We start from the raw sequence: 15,322 nt of genomic DNA, 5'->3' as shown, positions 1-15,322 counted from the left end.
GATTAATATATTTAAATACTTATGTTGTTTAGGCTAAAAAATATTTCAATTTGGAAGACTTGAAAGCTTTCTGATGATAAAATTAATATATTTATGAGATAGATAATAAATGACTTATCTGATGATAAAATTAATATATTTATGAGACAGACAATAAAGAATTTTAAATTAAAAAAAAATATTTATTTTTAAGTTTTAAAATGATTAATACTCTGAAATATATATAAGTTTATCTTAAGAAATAAAAAATTCTGAATCCTTACCTGAATGATTCAGGGATATCTACGACATCAATAAAGAGCAAATATTTCATACATATCATTAATAAGATAATAAATATGGTAAATCTCTTAATAAATTTTGTATACACTTATGAGTATTGAAAAATCATTATATTAAATATAAATAACTCACATAATTATCTTAGATTGAGAGATATGATGGTTTATCATGTCTTCAATATTTTTAGTTTAGTATATAACATTAAAATTTAGTAATAGTTAAATTTAAAAATTTTGGGTCAGTCATATTTGATTGATTGATATATCTAGCTAGGTTTTTTAGGTTTGACAAGTTTGCAAAATCTATTTTATTCTAGACTTGGCTAATTATTAAACCTAAATTATTTGGGTTTGATTTATTTTTTAAATCTACACTGTTTTGGATATGAAATGTTTATCAAAGCTATTTTATTTATGAAAAAATTTATATTTATAAAAAAATCTATAAGAAAACATATTTACTCATCAGTACGCAATGTTCTTTTAGCAATCAAGTGTCTTAGAAGGGTGAGATATATTGGATGGCATGGAATTTAATTCTGGTCTAGGCAGAAGGTTGATAAGAAGTTTACCCTTGTGTTTAACTTATAAACCAAACAAAACCATATTATTATTATTATTATTATTATTATTATAGATGTTTATATTGAAAAAAGAGGGAGTAAAAGCTTGCCTCTTATGTTAATTGCTTAACATGCTAGTTAATTCACCATCTTCCCGTTTCTTATGAAGTAATCACTAATAGTTACTAAGTAATCTAAAATCCCCCACCTTAGAGCAAACCATTTAATCTCTAATGCCCCATTAATTTCTTAGCAATTATAATTAGTGCATCCCAAATGTTTTGACACCAAAGTTTTATCAATTATATAATTTCACAAACTATATCATATACATTAATTGCAAGAGAAGAAGTGTATCAACCACATCTTAAATATATAATTTGATTCCATATTTTTTTCTGTTTAATTATGAAAAAAATAATTTAAACTCAAGATATTTTTTAAAATTTTCATGATCAATATGTTCTTTAATGATGAAAAAAAAAATCTAAACTCGAGAGATTTAATGCCTGTTTAATATTATAATAATTTTTATTTTTCAAAATATTTTTCAAATCATTTTTGGTATGAAATATAAAAGGCAACAAGTTTTATCCTAAAGAGCACCGCCCTGAATCACTCTTGGTAATGTAATTATGATATTACGATAACAAAAACTCCGTCGACCAAAACAAATGACTTCTCCGAAGATATCTAATAGAGTCATGACTCTGAGGTGGCAAGTTTTCATTGGGTAATCGACGTGTAAGCCGTCTAATTTACACACTAGATGATGACTGTTTGTATCAATCCGCTAAAAAAATCTTGGACACCAAGTTGGATTCAAAGACACGCCATTTCCCGTCAAGTTTAACGGCGTGGGTCCTTGCCTTCAATATCAGCCAGCTTCCAGCGTTTTCCTAGTTAATTACCATAATAGCCCTCGTTATTGAGTAGAAAATTGTGCTCTTAAACATGTAGGGACGAGTAATTAAATACTCTACTCAATGGTTTGGCTTTGAAGTCCACTAGCTTTGAATTACTTGTAAATTTCTTATAAGAAAATAAATAAATAAATAAATGGAGATGGGTTTAGTATAATTATAATATCCAATTCAAAGATTAAGTTAAAATTATTTAAAGAAAAATAAAATAATACCATTTTAAAGTTTTCTTTTAAATAATATTATTTTAATTAAAAAACATATTTAAAATAAAACATGTCCCAAACTAAGAGGGTTTACATGATATCAGTATATTAAAATAAATATTTATTTTTAAATTTTTATGAAACATAATTCTAAAAACTTGTAAGTTGAAACAAATAAAAAGATTTGAAATCTTATTTAAACTCTTTATACTAGAAGAGAGATTAACGATTAAGTATTACTCCATGTAAGAGTTTAATTAATTTTTAATCTCAATATTAATTGACTAATATGCAAACTAACTAAGATTATTATAAATTTAAAATTTATTTATTTATATAATAAGTTTCTTATGATAGCAAAAACAAATCCTAAATTAATTTATTTATAAATTCATTTCACGGATGAGATATATTTCAAGTATCTTGCAGATAATAAAAAGTAAAATATCTATAAACACAGGAAAAAAAATCAGAATTATTTTCTTGGCCGATTCATTTTCGCATTATCACCACTCCTAGCTTATTTTATTTTTTAGTTGGAATTAATCTCTTCAATCAAATCCTTTTTACCGACCATAATCCAAAATTAAAATCATGATGAATTCTAGGGGACAAATTCCAGCTAATCAAATTTAAAAAATAAAGTACAAATCAATTAGTACATTTAATTTAAAACGTTAACTCCGTTAACTTCCTTAAACTTTCGTCACAAGCCACCGTCTTCACTATAAATAACTTACACATCTCCAAAGATTGTTAACTCCGTTAACTTCCTTAAACTTTCGTCACAAGCCAACGTCTTCACTATAAATAAATTACACTTCTCCGATAGTTTACCTCTGTGTCTCTAGAAAGTTTCTGAAGAACGAAAGCGCGGAGAGCAACTTAATTGAAAGGAAAAAGGAGGATTTAATTTTCAAAATCAAGAGACGAGAAAATGACGCGAAAAAAATTAAAAAAAATTAAATTTCTCCTTTTCTCCTTCCTCTGATCCTCGTCATCTCACTTCGATTTCAGCTTCTTCAGGTAATATTTTTTGAATTTCTTATTTGATTTTTGGATTTTTTTTTATGAATTCCGATTCGATTTTTGTATGTTTATTAGGTTTTTTTTGGTTACTGAGAAACTGTGAAGAAAATGAACGAATTAGGAATGGAAAATGAGTTCTGAATTGATCTTGTTATGTTATGATCGTGTTTTGAATTACCTGTTTGGTTACTGAGAAAATGCAAGTGAAAGAAATTAAAGAAAATCGAATATCAAGATTTGACAAATTTAACTAATTCATCCGCATTTGACTGTTTAGGTTATTAGGAAATTGAGAAAATAAAGATTCAGTTTTTTATTTTTTTGTTCTTTTGTTTAATTTTTTATTTTGATTGCTAAGGTTATTCTTTGATTCATGATTCAAAAATTAGGAAATTGAGAAACTAAAGATTCATTTTATATATATAGGATTTGATATTGCTATTTGAATGGAGCTAATTAGTTAGGGTTTTTAGGATTTGATGAGGATGTAAGAATTTTTAGTTTCTGATTGGAGATGTTGTTGTTTCTTGCAGAGATACATTGGAGCGATTGGTGAAAGTTTTGATCTTTCATAGGAAAAGAATCCTGTGATAGGTCCACCCTATCAAAACCTTTAGCGTGAGTACTTTTGGAGTGTTTCTTTGGGTTTTGATGCGTGTCTGCCCAGATTTTAGTGGAAGCATGGGGGTTTTGGTTCTTGGATTTACGCTTGGTTTGGACATTTTGAATGAATTTGGGGTTTCTTATAGAATTTAGGATTTTGGTGCTTTATATTAGTGTAAGAAGCCAGGATTTAGATTGATAAGATTAACAATGTCGATGGCTAGTGTAGCTCTTAGTCCTGTGCATGATGAGTCTTTCGATTCTCATCGCAATTTCCCTTGGCTGTGTGGTCTGCACTCTAGTGACTCTATTGTAATTTTTCTTGTTGTTGGGAGATCAATCATTCCATTGCAAGCTATGGAGTCAGATTCGATTGCTTCGGTGAAGCTGAGGATTCAAGCTTCCAAAGGTTTTTCTGTGAAGAAGCAAAAATTGGTTTTTGAGGGGAGGGAACTAGCACGAGGCAATTCTCAAGTGAGAGATTATGGTGTTGCAGATGGAAAAGTACTGCATTTGGTGGTCAGGTTTTCAAATCTCCAAGCTATAACAGTAGGGACTGTTTGTGGGAAAGTGTACGAGTTTCGTGTTGATAGGGGTAGAAGTGTAGGCTATGTTAAGAAGCAGATAGCTAAGAGAGGGAAAGGTTTAGATCTTGTTGATCAAGAACTGGTATGTGATGGTGAGGAGCTTGAAGACCAGAGGCTCATTACTGATATTTGCAAAAGTAATGATGCTGTGATTCACCTGCTCATCTGCAAATCAGCCAAAGTAAGGGGAAAACCTGTTGAGAAAGATTTTGAATTGTCTATTGAGGCATTGGATTTGAATGAGAAGAAAGCTGACTCTGTAGGAGAGCACCAACAGGGTGCTTTATCTATGGGATGTAGGGTTATAGAGAGGAAACCACTATTACGAGAATTCCTTCTGGAACCTCTAATTGTCAATTCCAAAATCCAACTGCCATTAGTTATCAGAGAGCTATTCAAGTCTACTTTCAATGGGTTGGATAGGGGCAATGAACCGATTCGATCTTCTGAGGGATCTGGGGGAGCTTATTTCATGCAAGATTCATCTGGTCAGAAATATGTTTCTATCTTTAAACCAATTGATGAGGAGCCAATGGCTGTAAATAATCCTCATGGGCTACCCTTGTCAATTGATGGTGAGGGATTGAAGAAAGGCACAAGAGTAGGAGAAGGTGCACTGAGGGAAGTTGCAGCTTACATCTTGGATCATCCAAAGAGCGGACCCCGCTCATTTTCTGGTGAGGAGAGAGGCTTTGCTGGGGTTCCACCCACAGCAATGGTCAAGTGCCTCCACAGAGGATTCAATCATCCCAATGGTTATGAATTTGATTCCAAGAATATCAAAATTGGTTCATTGCAGATGTTCATGGAGAATGATGGAAGTTGTGAAGATAGGGGCCCTAGTTCTTTCCCTGTTGCTGAGGTGCACAAAATCTCTGTGTTGGACATTAGATTGGCTAATGCAGATAGGCATGGTGGGAACATATTGGTCAGTAAAGATAGTGAACATGGCCAGATTGTGCTTATTCCAATTGATCATGGCTACTGCTTTCCTACAAATGTAAGTTTTACCTTTCTTCCTGTCTTGTTGTTTTTAACTGTTCCATTCTGTTTTGCCACTTTATGTTATTGTTGATGTGCGTTGGTGTTAATTCTGCTTCTCTTGATTTCTTATGTGCACTGTGCATGTTTAACAGCCTTCAGCTCTCGTTGATTTTGAGGGAAAATATGCTTGTGATACTTTTCATTTTTTTCTCTCATAAATTGTTTTCTTATGTAAATTCCTGCAGTTTCCATTTAACAATTTACTTGCACATCTACCGTTTTTTTATCTTGTAACTCTGTCGTCTTTAGCGCTTCTGACTGTTGAGGAATGAACTGGTTGCAAACTACATTAATTTATCACTAGTGTTCCTCTATGACTTGCTTTTCAAATTTGGGCATCGCTTGGCCAAAAGGTTATTGATCAGATTTTCTTTTTAAGAAAGATAAACTGCTTAGTTCGTCAGATGTACTGCCTGGCATGCTTTCCGCACTCTAATATCTCAACTTAATTGTTAGTGCTTTCAAGTTCATTTTTATTACTTCTCAAATTTGCTTCATTTCACTGCAGTTTGAGGATTGCACATTTGACTGGCTTTACTGGCCTCAAGCTCAACAACCGTACTCTCATGACTCTGTTGAGTACATCAAGGCTCTGGATGCTGAGCAGGATATTGCACTTCTCAGGTTTCACGGGTGGGATATGCCACCTGAGTGTGCTCGCACCCTCTGTATCTCCACAATGCTCCTGAAGAAAGGTGCAGAGAGAGGTCTTACTCCCTTTGCCATTGGAAGCATCATGTGCAGAGAAACAGTGAGGAAGGAATCTGTGATTGAGCAGATTGTGCAAGAAGCTCAGGATTCTGTTCTCCCAGGAAGCGGTGAGGCTACCTTCCTTGAAGCTGTATCACTAATCATGGATCGTCATCTTGATAAGCTGTCCTCGTGAGTGCAGAATATAACTTGTAGATATGTTACTTATGTGCATTAGCTATCATGCCCATGCATGGAGTATGAATGATGGGACCTTTACCATATTTTACTGGTCTGTGGTCCTGGGCCATCCGCGACTGGTTGCCGGAACTTGTGGGCCCCATCTCTTCTCTTGTTATTGTCCTTTACGCCCTCCATCGATTGAAAATTGCTCTCAACAATTAACCTTTAAAATATGTCTTTGTTGATTTCGTTTCACCTTTAGAATTTGTCGTGTTGGGTTATCATCACTTCAGGCACGGACTCTTTCAGTAAATTCCTAGACAGATGGTTGCAGTGATACGGATAAGGTAAAAAGGGATCAGCTCTTGTTTTTTGGCGTTGGGTAGATTGTTCAAGGATAGTGGGCAACCTGACAGGATAAGACCATCCAATCACAGCTGGCCTGGCAATGTCCCCACCTGCCATGCTAACATATATACGCACAAGAGAGCAGACCCAAATGGTCCAGCGTGTAGGTTTGTTGACTAACAACATAAAGCCAAAACCCTACTCCGCACTCTTGACGTGAATGCTATCTGTCCAGTCTTAACCACATTTTTCATCGTTGTCTCGGTTTTTAATGAGTTGAAATGATTTTTGTTTCATTTTTTCTTGAAGTCATGGGCGGATTCACTTGTTTAATAGGCTGAGTTTAATTGAATTAACTCTCTCTCATTTTTTAAAAGAGTCAAGTTTTATAATAATGGGTGAAACAAAAAAAAATACATTGGTCAAGTTTAATATTTTTTATTTTTAAAATTTTATTTTTAATTTCAGCACAGACAATGTTTTTGCTGAAATACCAAATACACTTAAAGATGAGATGGGACTAAACTAGTCCATAAAATGTATGCGTAAATCTAATCATGGAATTGAACTTAATATAGTTTTATTTTTCTAACTAGTGCACACTAAACAGCAATATAAGAGAAGTTGAGTTAGTTCATGGTTATAGCTGTCAAATTTAGGTTGAGATTTTATTTGGTTTGATTAGGGGGTCAACTTGAATTGATAATATTTTAAAAACAAACAACATTTCTGTATTTATTTTTTTAAATTATTATTTCTTGAAGTTGTCTGGGTGGAGTTTGCTAGATGTACATGAACATCACAGATAATCGAGTCAACTTATTGGACTGGTTTGAATAACCCATTGGATCAAACCGGTTTGAAGGAAAAGTATGATGGTTCTTTGATTTGCATGTTGTTTGTACAATCTGAGGGTTCAAGAATTCCTCAAGCTGTGAATATATCAGAACAGTTTCATAGTGCGTTAGTCGGGTCACAAAATCCAAATAGTGTCGTAAAGGAAGGCAAGAACAACAGGATGGCATCTCTCTTAAGACTTAGGACAGGAAAGGCAAACAAGAATTAAAAAACAAAGGAAATGGGCCATCTCGCAAGCTCAACTTGTCAAGGACATTGTTAATGAGTCACCTGATTTTTGAACCCACCAGGATGATGATCATGCACCAGTCCACCACCCAGACCCCAGTGGTGTCGGTGGTAGGGCAGGTTTTGGGTTGGAACCTGTGTGCCTCGTCTTGCATGTGTACTTGGGCTTATTCTTGATGACCACAAGGCAATAATAATGTGAGTAGGTTTGCGCATTCATATTTGTGACCGCCACGGCGCCACCAGTAGATTCAGTATATAGATCCCAGCCTCACGTCCTCCCAAGTGGTAAAAAGAGTCAAGGCACTGCCACCAACCCACCAGGCACAAGAAACCCTTGTCAAAGGGTCAAATAATAAATCATTCATTATCTTGTTCTTGTCCCACGTATTTCCATTCATGCCTTCAGAAATTATGCCCTTGCCCCCGCCATGGTTAAGACTTGGGGTTCTTACTTGGAAACACGAGTTTACAATTCTGAAAATGTTGTCAGATTTAGAAAAAAGCAAAAGATTTACCTAGAAGAGAGAAAATAAAGGCTTGTAGAGAACTCCGTGATCTTGAAAAGCTAGAAGAGAGAGAGCATTTAATCATTGACTTTCTATATAGCACTTAGAACAACAAGTTACAACTGTAAAGAAAGGAACATTATAGGCTGTTGAAATGGTTATTACACTAAAAAAAAGAAGAAAAAATAGAACAGAGAAACTAACACTTGCAGGCGTACAATTGCGCAATTAATTAGAGTAGAAAAAGCCTATACCCATTTTATGGCAATTCAAAAACACTTGCATATATGATACAGTAATGTCATTTAAAGTGAGAGACCAGCTAAAAATGACACCCCGGTAGAAGGCAACCAAGATGATCCATAAATGAACTGTGCCACTGTGAATTTACTAGCCTCGATGGTCGATGTAACAACCCGGTACCCAGGCCATTTAACCCTTTGCCCGACCGCCCCACCAGGTCCGTAATTCATGTATTCACCATAGTATAATGTGTCGAGTGCAAATGTTGTGTTCCACTCTAGCCACCCTCTTGGATGAACATGATCGCCTATGTATGATAACATGTACACAGTTCTAGAGTACAGTTTCCATGGACGGCCAAGAAATGTCGGGAAGCTGCCTTTCAACGGTGTGAGGTCCGAAGTGGCAAGGATCCTACAAGCATGGATTGATATGCCTGTATTTTGATTAGGGTCCTTCCGATTTTGGGCAGTGATTGTGTTTTTTTGGAAGGCCATCGGTTTCCTGGCGTATATGCTACAGTTCTGAAACACAACTGCAGCGTTGCCGAATATGAAATCTACAGTTCCATAGATGTCACATTCCCTGAAGAATTGGCGATTTGAATGCACATAAAGGGTGTCCTGGTAGCCAATGATGTTGCACCTGTAGACCACAGCATGGTCTGCACCGACTCGAAGAGCCACTGCTTGGTGCTTGGCTGGACCCGCCCAATTCTCAAATGTCATGTCTCGAGCAATAAAACCAGCTCCTGTTGCAGCTGTAGAGGTGAAACAGACAAGGAATAATAAGATAAACCAGCATATCTTAAGAAGGATGTATAGAGAAGAAAATGGCGAAACCACTGTGTGATTACTCTTTGCCTTCATTATCTAATGATCAAAGATTGATACATTCGATGTCACTGCCGAGCTTATCTCTTAAACATGTGATGCTCATGACCCACCACCAACAATATGACACTACTCTTCCCTTTAAATTGTATCCATTAGTTGAATTTGGTCAATATTATGCATGAGGAGCTATTAATATTTAAAATAAACAGAGAGTCGTGTCCATGATCTTGCAGCTGGAATGAACCGTCAAGTTCTGATATTTTATTTTATTTTGAAAAAATATTGAACTATTAGTCTGCTAAAAATCAACTTTCGAAGTGGAAAAGCTCTAGCTCAATATCACAGGTAAAACTTCCAATCAAATTAAAGCTCCTTTGTCCATTCATCTGTACTTCTGTTAATCCATGTAAATTCCACTAATTTAATCTATAGTATAAAAATAATGGTCTACACATGCAAATGGACCCACTGAAAGGCAAGTGCTAGACAGAATTATTCCGATCCAACATATCAATCTGTTGTTTGAGGATCGATTCCACACTGGATTTCATGCCGAGTCAAGTGGGAGTTCACTGGTCAAGACCAAATAAGACCCGGTTTGATTTTTAAAAAAAAAACCTTAGATTATCCTAGATCAACTCGGTTTGACTTGAATCTTGAACCAGGTTAAAAACCAGACCAGGGTTAACAACGCTAGTTGCAAGGGAAGTGTATAGCCGAGGCAATTGCAAAAGGTGAACCTAATTGCAGGAGATTAAAACTTATTTCTCCAAGGTAAATATTCTGGCTACAAGGGATCGCATCGGATGCTCTAGCAGTCAAAGAAACTAGAATTAACAAATAAAAAAAAGATAGATGAACTTTTATCCTCTCTTTGTTTTCTCGGCAAAAGAACTTACTACTGGTGTTGATGTCACAAAAGCTTAAAAAAGGCCAATTTCTTTCACTTTATCATCTGTTAAAAAATGGAATAAAAAGGACTCTGATCTGCAAGCATTGTCAAGAGCATATATAAAAAAAAGGGCTTTCACGTGCCACTTGGACAACTAGTTTATGACCCACAGCTATTCTTTTCAGCCAAAAGCCAAGAGGTAAATGCAAGCCCCCCTAAGTAAACACAAAAGCTTGCGCTGTCCAAACTGTGTTTCACATGAAAAAAACGCGTTTCAACATAATACTTGGTGCAAACTTTTTCACGTGAGACGCGGTTTGCACCGCAGGGTCTAATTTAAAACAATTCTAGATTAAAAGAGAAGGTAATGAAAAAGAGGGTTTACCAAAGGATGCTGTATGGAATGTGGTGAGGTTGTTAAAAACACTTTTGCCTCCTGAGATTACAGTCTTTCCCTTCCCATCTCCGATGAACATTAAATTCCATTTCTTCCTCCCAACTTTCAAGTTATTCTCTTCGTACCTGAGAAAAAAAAAAAAAAAAACTTTTCACATCTTACTCAATAGATTAAGGTTTCAATTATCAGATCACAAAGATTATGAAACAATGCATGAAATCATTTCTCTGAAAAAGAAAAATCATGAAAAGGGCAAACACTCATCAATGATATTTTTTCACATAATCATAGGTTAATGCATGATTGCGGGTTTCTTTTTTTTAAAAAAAAAAAAACTGTTCCCCCAAAATTGTAGGGGTATTTATGTCCTTCAATCATAAAAAAGCAACGGTAAAAAATAATAATACGAACCAAAAGCCGAGGAACTTTTGAAAAGTGGTTAATTTTTTACCAAACTTTACCTTCCTGCCCTCACGTAAATTACAGTTCGCCGATTACTATACTCGGGCGCCTTTTTTATCGCCTCGGCTATTGTCTTGCACGTTCCATTTCCATCTCCTGACACGATAATATCGGCATGTATCGCCGGTACTGGCACATCCAGTAATTTCCTGTCCCTCCTCCCTAACCATCTCGGGAAATTCTCCTCATACGATATGTCTTCATTCTCCGTCAGTAGTCTCCTCTTATTCTGTACCGGCACTCCTGAGAACTCGTCTCCATTTGCCGATGAGAATATTGCCAAACAATTACTGACCAGCTCCGTCAAATCCTTCAACCTCTCCGTCATCTGATTCTTAACAGCTCCGTTAAGTCCGTCGAATCCCTCCGAGCATGTGTCCTGGTTCGTCAACGCCGCGCTCAGCCACGTGACTACATCAGCCGGCGATCCGCCACCAGTTCCCCCGCCGTGGGATGGTGCGACGGTGGAAAGAGAGCGAGAGAGGGCGTCTACTGAGTCATCCAGTAGCTCGAGGCAATCATCAAATGCTGACCGTACACGTGTCTCCATATTGACATAGGAGATTGCCGAGGATAGGTACAGAGCTTTGCTGAAGTGTTGCAAAGTCATGTTGAAGGAAATGTGAACCAAGTCTGACTCGGACGCACTGACTGAGCCGGGGAAGTCGAGGAGCGAGCGGACACAGAGATTAGGGAAGCGAGTTTTGCTGCAGGTCTTGGAGATGGCCTGGGTCGGTTTCCGGTGAGTAAGACTGCTCGGGTTGGGCTGACCCGATGCCTTTGTCCGAATCCCGAGGAGGAGCGCGGCCGAGACGGCCGAAGCAGCGATCAATGCGATGGAGAAGATGGCAAGGAAGATGATTCTCTTTTTCCTCGTTGGGGAAACCCGTGACGTGGCAAGTTGTGCCTCGTTGATGTTAAATGAAGTACTGGATCCTTCTCCCGGATCGGATTCTGCTGGCCCGAGCCTCCCATAACCCATTTTAGCTCCTTAAAATCTATATAGCAAGACAAAGCGAGAGCGCCTAGCAAGAAACACGAGAGAGAATGTGAGAGTCCTTTTATGAACAAAGATATACCAAGGACCCTTTTGCAAGAACTAAAAATTCGAGGTCTAATCGACGCACAAACACAAGATTACATGTATCTATTATACAGAGAAACGAGGGGTTTTTTCTAAGAAGAAGAGAAGTGGGATTTGCTTGCAAGGAAAAATGGAGGTGTCCAATATGGAGGAATGTGTGTGTTTTTTGCATAGGAAGATGGGTTTCGTGCGTCCATAAATATAGTGGTAAGAAGGTGGGGGAGCGAGGGGGAGAGAGAGAGAGGTTGGTGTGGAGTCTATGTCTAAGGAATTAGCTGGCTTCTACTTCCCACTTCTCACTTCATGCCCATTGTTTGTGTTCTAGAGAGTGTGTTCGTGCTTTTTTGTATGTCATGCAAGGCTACTTTTTTTGCTTGTTGTTTCCATTTTTTGCAATTTTGTTTGCTTGCTATCTTTTCATTTTGTTTATTCATGAGGATTAGGGAGAAGGGGCGATCCAAGGTGGGTTTGGATCGTTGATGCCATTAGAGAGGAGATTAGATCCTTAACCTTTAAGATTGAGAGATCCCTTCTCTACAATTTTATACTATTTTTCCTGTTTTTTTAAGAATCTGTACTGCAAGGAACAAAAGACGCGTACATGGAACTTTGTTACATGCGTGGAATCCATGTAGTGAACAAGACAAGTTGAGTGATTATGTGTCTTCTTGGGAACTTTGCAGTATTTAACGGTTAAGTTTGAATTATGCTTCTCTTGAGTCCATTCCCATGACGCTCTCCTTCTTTAATGTCAAAAAGAAAAATCATTTGTAGTCCCTCTAGTTATTAGATTTGGTTGGATCAAACCTCTTTTTTAAAAAAAAATAATACAAAGCCTTAAATAAAATAAAATCTTAAACAGGATAGAAATTCTACCTCATTTTGGATAACAAAAGTAAAAGTTCAAAATTATAAAAAAAAAAAGCATAAAGCTTAGGGAAAAAAATTCAAAAATAACAAGAAAAACTACAAAAACCAGGGACCTGTAAAGATTTTTTATATCTAAAGATCCGATGGTTTGTATAGCGATGTTACAGCTACTATAAAAAAAAAAATTCTGAAAATTCTTATAAAAATTTTAGTGTGATTGAAGAGTCAGCTAAAAAATTATAATCATTTTGAGATATTATTTTGATTTAGTGGTAATAATTTTTTTTTTAATCTAGATATCGATACATAAATGTACATATTAAATCATTAATATAATTTGTATGAGACAAATTTTATTTAGTAGTGACGAATCTAATACATAACTCAATAAAATTACTTCTTATCATATGTTTGATTTCATCACTTCAATACTGTTTTAAAAAATCATTTCAGTTCTCTAACACCTTTAATTAGAAACGAAGGGGTTGGTTTGATGTTATTTAAAAATATAGAGGTTTTATGACAAAGTAAGTAAATTAGGGGGACCATAAAATGTTCTCCATGCTTTCATGGAAGCTTCAACTTTTGTCAATCTGAGTTCAGTGGATGCGAGACTAATAAAAAACAGAGAAGTGTTATGACGAACATGCAAGTGTTACATATAGTGCGAAATATATGATCACTTCATAGAATTAATTAACAATCTAATCTAATGGTAATAAAATTAAGGTAAAGCAGCCTACTAATCTTCCTTATTAAGCTATGATAAGAATTTGTGTTATCTTTTAGATAGATGGTGCTTATTTTTATAGTTGTGCTGAAAAGGCATATTTCCAACTAACATAAAGGTGGGAACAATTTATTTAATATGGTATTACGTCATATTACATCATAACATAAGGTTTTTTTAATTAAAAAATATAAATTATTTTCCAGTATATTTCTTTTTTCAATTATGGGGTCTTTTCTTCCACAATCCAATGTACTGTTTGTACCATAACGTAACAACTGGAATTTTTGACGTTGACTGACAGCTTCCAATTTTGAAAAATACAGTGATTTATAATTATCATAATTCATAATATTTTCATTTTTTTTATTTTAATTCCAGATTCCCCTTTTATTTTGTCGTGTATTAATTTAGTGATTTGATTTCGTGTATTAATTCTTCAGTAGCGAAGAATTGAGAAAAAGCTACATGGTGACAAAAAATTGTCTGGGAGCACCAGCAATCATGCTGCCTAGCAAGACCTATATATCTTCGTCCTAAATTGAAAGCCCTATTTTTCTTCTGCATTCAGTAATTATTTTAATATATTTTTAAATAAAAAATTATTTTGAAAAATACACTATATCGTAATTACAAATATCTCTTTAGTGAGAATTATGATAAAATGATATTTTAAATAATTATCTTTATAATTAAATAAATATTGCTAAACATGTATGAAAATAATTGCTGGAATCTCATTACAATTTATAATTTGCAAATGCAGATGATATAGCTATTAAGTAAGAGTAGGTCATCTCATATTATATATATTGGTATTAAGATGTAATGTATTTTTAAAAAATATTTTTTATTTAAAAATATATTAAAATAATCTATCTTGCATTTATTTTTTGATGTCGGTATATAAAATTTATTAAAAAAATAAAAACATATAAATAAATTTAATATTTTTTAAAATAAAATGTACCACCACACAAATGTCTCACATCCAGGAATGAGGAAGGCAGAATCAAATCATGGACATGTAATTAGTGAAAACAATCAATCAATTTTCAGTGCCACCTAATTGACTTGCAAGATATTTTAATGACTGTGGATTAATTGCAGTCGTGGTACAATCATTTTCACAGTATCTAGCCTCAATGATGTTAAATTAATGCCTTCTATTTTGGTTTATAATTCAATACTGGGAGCGCTAATTAATTAAACAATGGAAGCACCAAACCAGCAATAAAACTGGCTTCAGGAATTTAATCATATGGTATTTATTCATGCAGGGGGACCAGGAGCTGCGTTCTGTGTGCCTTAGCTAGCTCCTGTCACGAAGGGCAACGAGCCAAGGACAATTATTGCATGCCCAAAAACATTTCAAAGATCATTGATTCGTTTCTGGAATTAAAAAATTATACCAATATATAATCATATTTTTTTAATTAAAAAAATGCTTACAAGAACGTAGCTAGTACTTCAGAGCAATGAAGCGCGAGAAACATAATTAATGTTAATTAATTGTAGAAACGTAAGTCTTTTTCGCTTGGTAAGAAAGAAACTATAATGATCCCCCTAATTAGCAAAGAATCATAAAAAAAATTTATATAATTGATAGCTAATTAAAGTCATAAAGAGTTTTTAGTTGGATTAGTGCATTACATTATTACTGAATTTTTAAGTCAAAATTATCATCAAGTTGATTTCTGACAATAAATAATCATGTGTTTCCTTAACCTATGAACAATGTGGGGTGAGTCTTGCT

The 15,322-nt window shown here is 35.0% G+C and overlaps 2 protein-coding genes across 2 annotated transcripts; one reads left to right on the top strand and one right to left on the bottom strand.

The window, feature by feature from the left end:
- Positions 1-2,800: 2,800 nt before the first annotated feature.
- Positions 2,801-6,368, top strand: LOC105112366 (phosphatidylinositol 4-kinase gamma 3-like). Its single transcript, XM_011008053.1, has 3 exons — positions 2,801-2,999; positions 3,536-5,192; positions 5,745-6,368. Exons 2-3 carry the CDS (start codon positions 3,816-3,818, stop codon positions 6,120-6,122), a joined length of 1,755 nt encoding a protein of 584 aa, XP_011006355.1. The 5' UTR covers positions 2,801-2,999; positions 3,536-3,815; the 3' UTR covers positions 6,123-6,368.
- Positions 6,369-8,118: 1,750 nt separating this feature from the next.
- On the bottom strand, positions 8,119-12,311 carry LOC105112364 (probable pectinesterase/pectinesterase inhibitor 34). Its single transcript, XM_011008049.1, has 3 exons — positions 10,882-12,311; positions 10,409-10,545; positions 8,119-9,055 (listed from the first exon to the last, which is right to left on the bottom strand). The coding sequence occupies exons 1-3, from the start codon at positions 11,862-11,864 to the stop codon at positions 8,358-8,360; spliced, it is 1,818 nt and encodes a 605-aa protein (XP_011006351.1). The 5' UTR covers positions 11,865-12,311; the 3' UTR covers positions 8,119-8,357.
- Between the last annotated feature and the right edge of the window lie 3,011 nt (positions 12,312-15,322).

Source organism: Populus euphratica, unplaced genomic scaffold, assembly GCF_000495115.2.
Source record: "Populus euphratica unplaced genomic scaffold, PopEup_1.0 scaffold336.1, whole genome shotgun sequence".
Classification (NCBI taxonomy): Eukaryota; Viridiplantae; Streptophyta; class Magnoliopsida; order Malpighiales; family Salicaceae; genus Populus; species Populus euphratica.
The sequence above is the reverse complement of the archived record's forward strand: the minus strand, read 5'-3'. Positions and strand labels throughout refer to the sequence as shown.

Excerpts from the sequence above, each read along its gene's own strand:
- LOC105112366 (XM_011008053.1), top strand. The coding sequence starts at position 3,816 with ATGTCGATGGCTAGTGTAGCTCTTAGTCCTGTGCATGATGAGTCTTTC. Across the intron at positions 5,193-5,744 it reads GCTACTGCTTTCCTACAAAT|TTTGAGGATTGCACATTTGA; the intron begins GTAAGTTTTACC and ends ATTTCACTGCAG.
- LOC105112364 (XM_011008049.1), bottom strand. The coding sequence starts at position 11,864 with ATGGGTTATGGGAGGCTCGGGCCAGCAGAATCCGATCCGGGAGAAGGA. Across the intron at positions 10,546-10,881 it reads ATTTACGTGAGGGCAGGAAG|GTACGAAGAGAATAACTTGA; the intron begins GTAAAGTTTGGT and ends TTTTTTTCTCAG. Across the intron at positions 9,056-10,408 it reads ATTCCATACAGCATCCTTTG|CTGCAACAGGAGCTGGTTTT; the intron begins GTAAACCCTCTT and ends TCACCTCTACAG.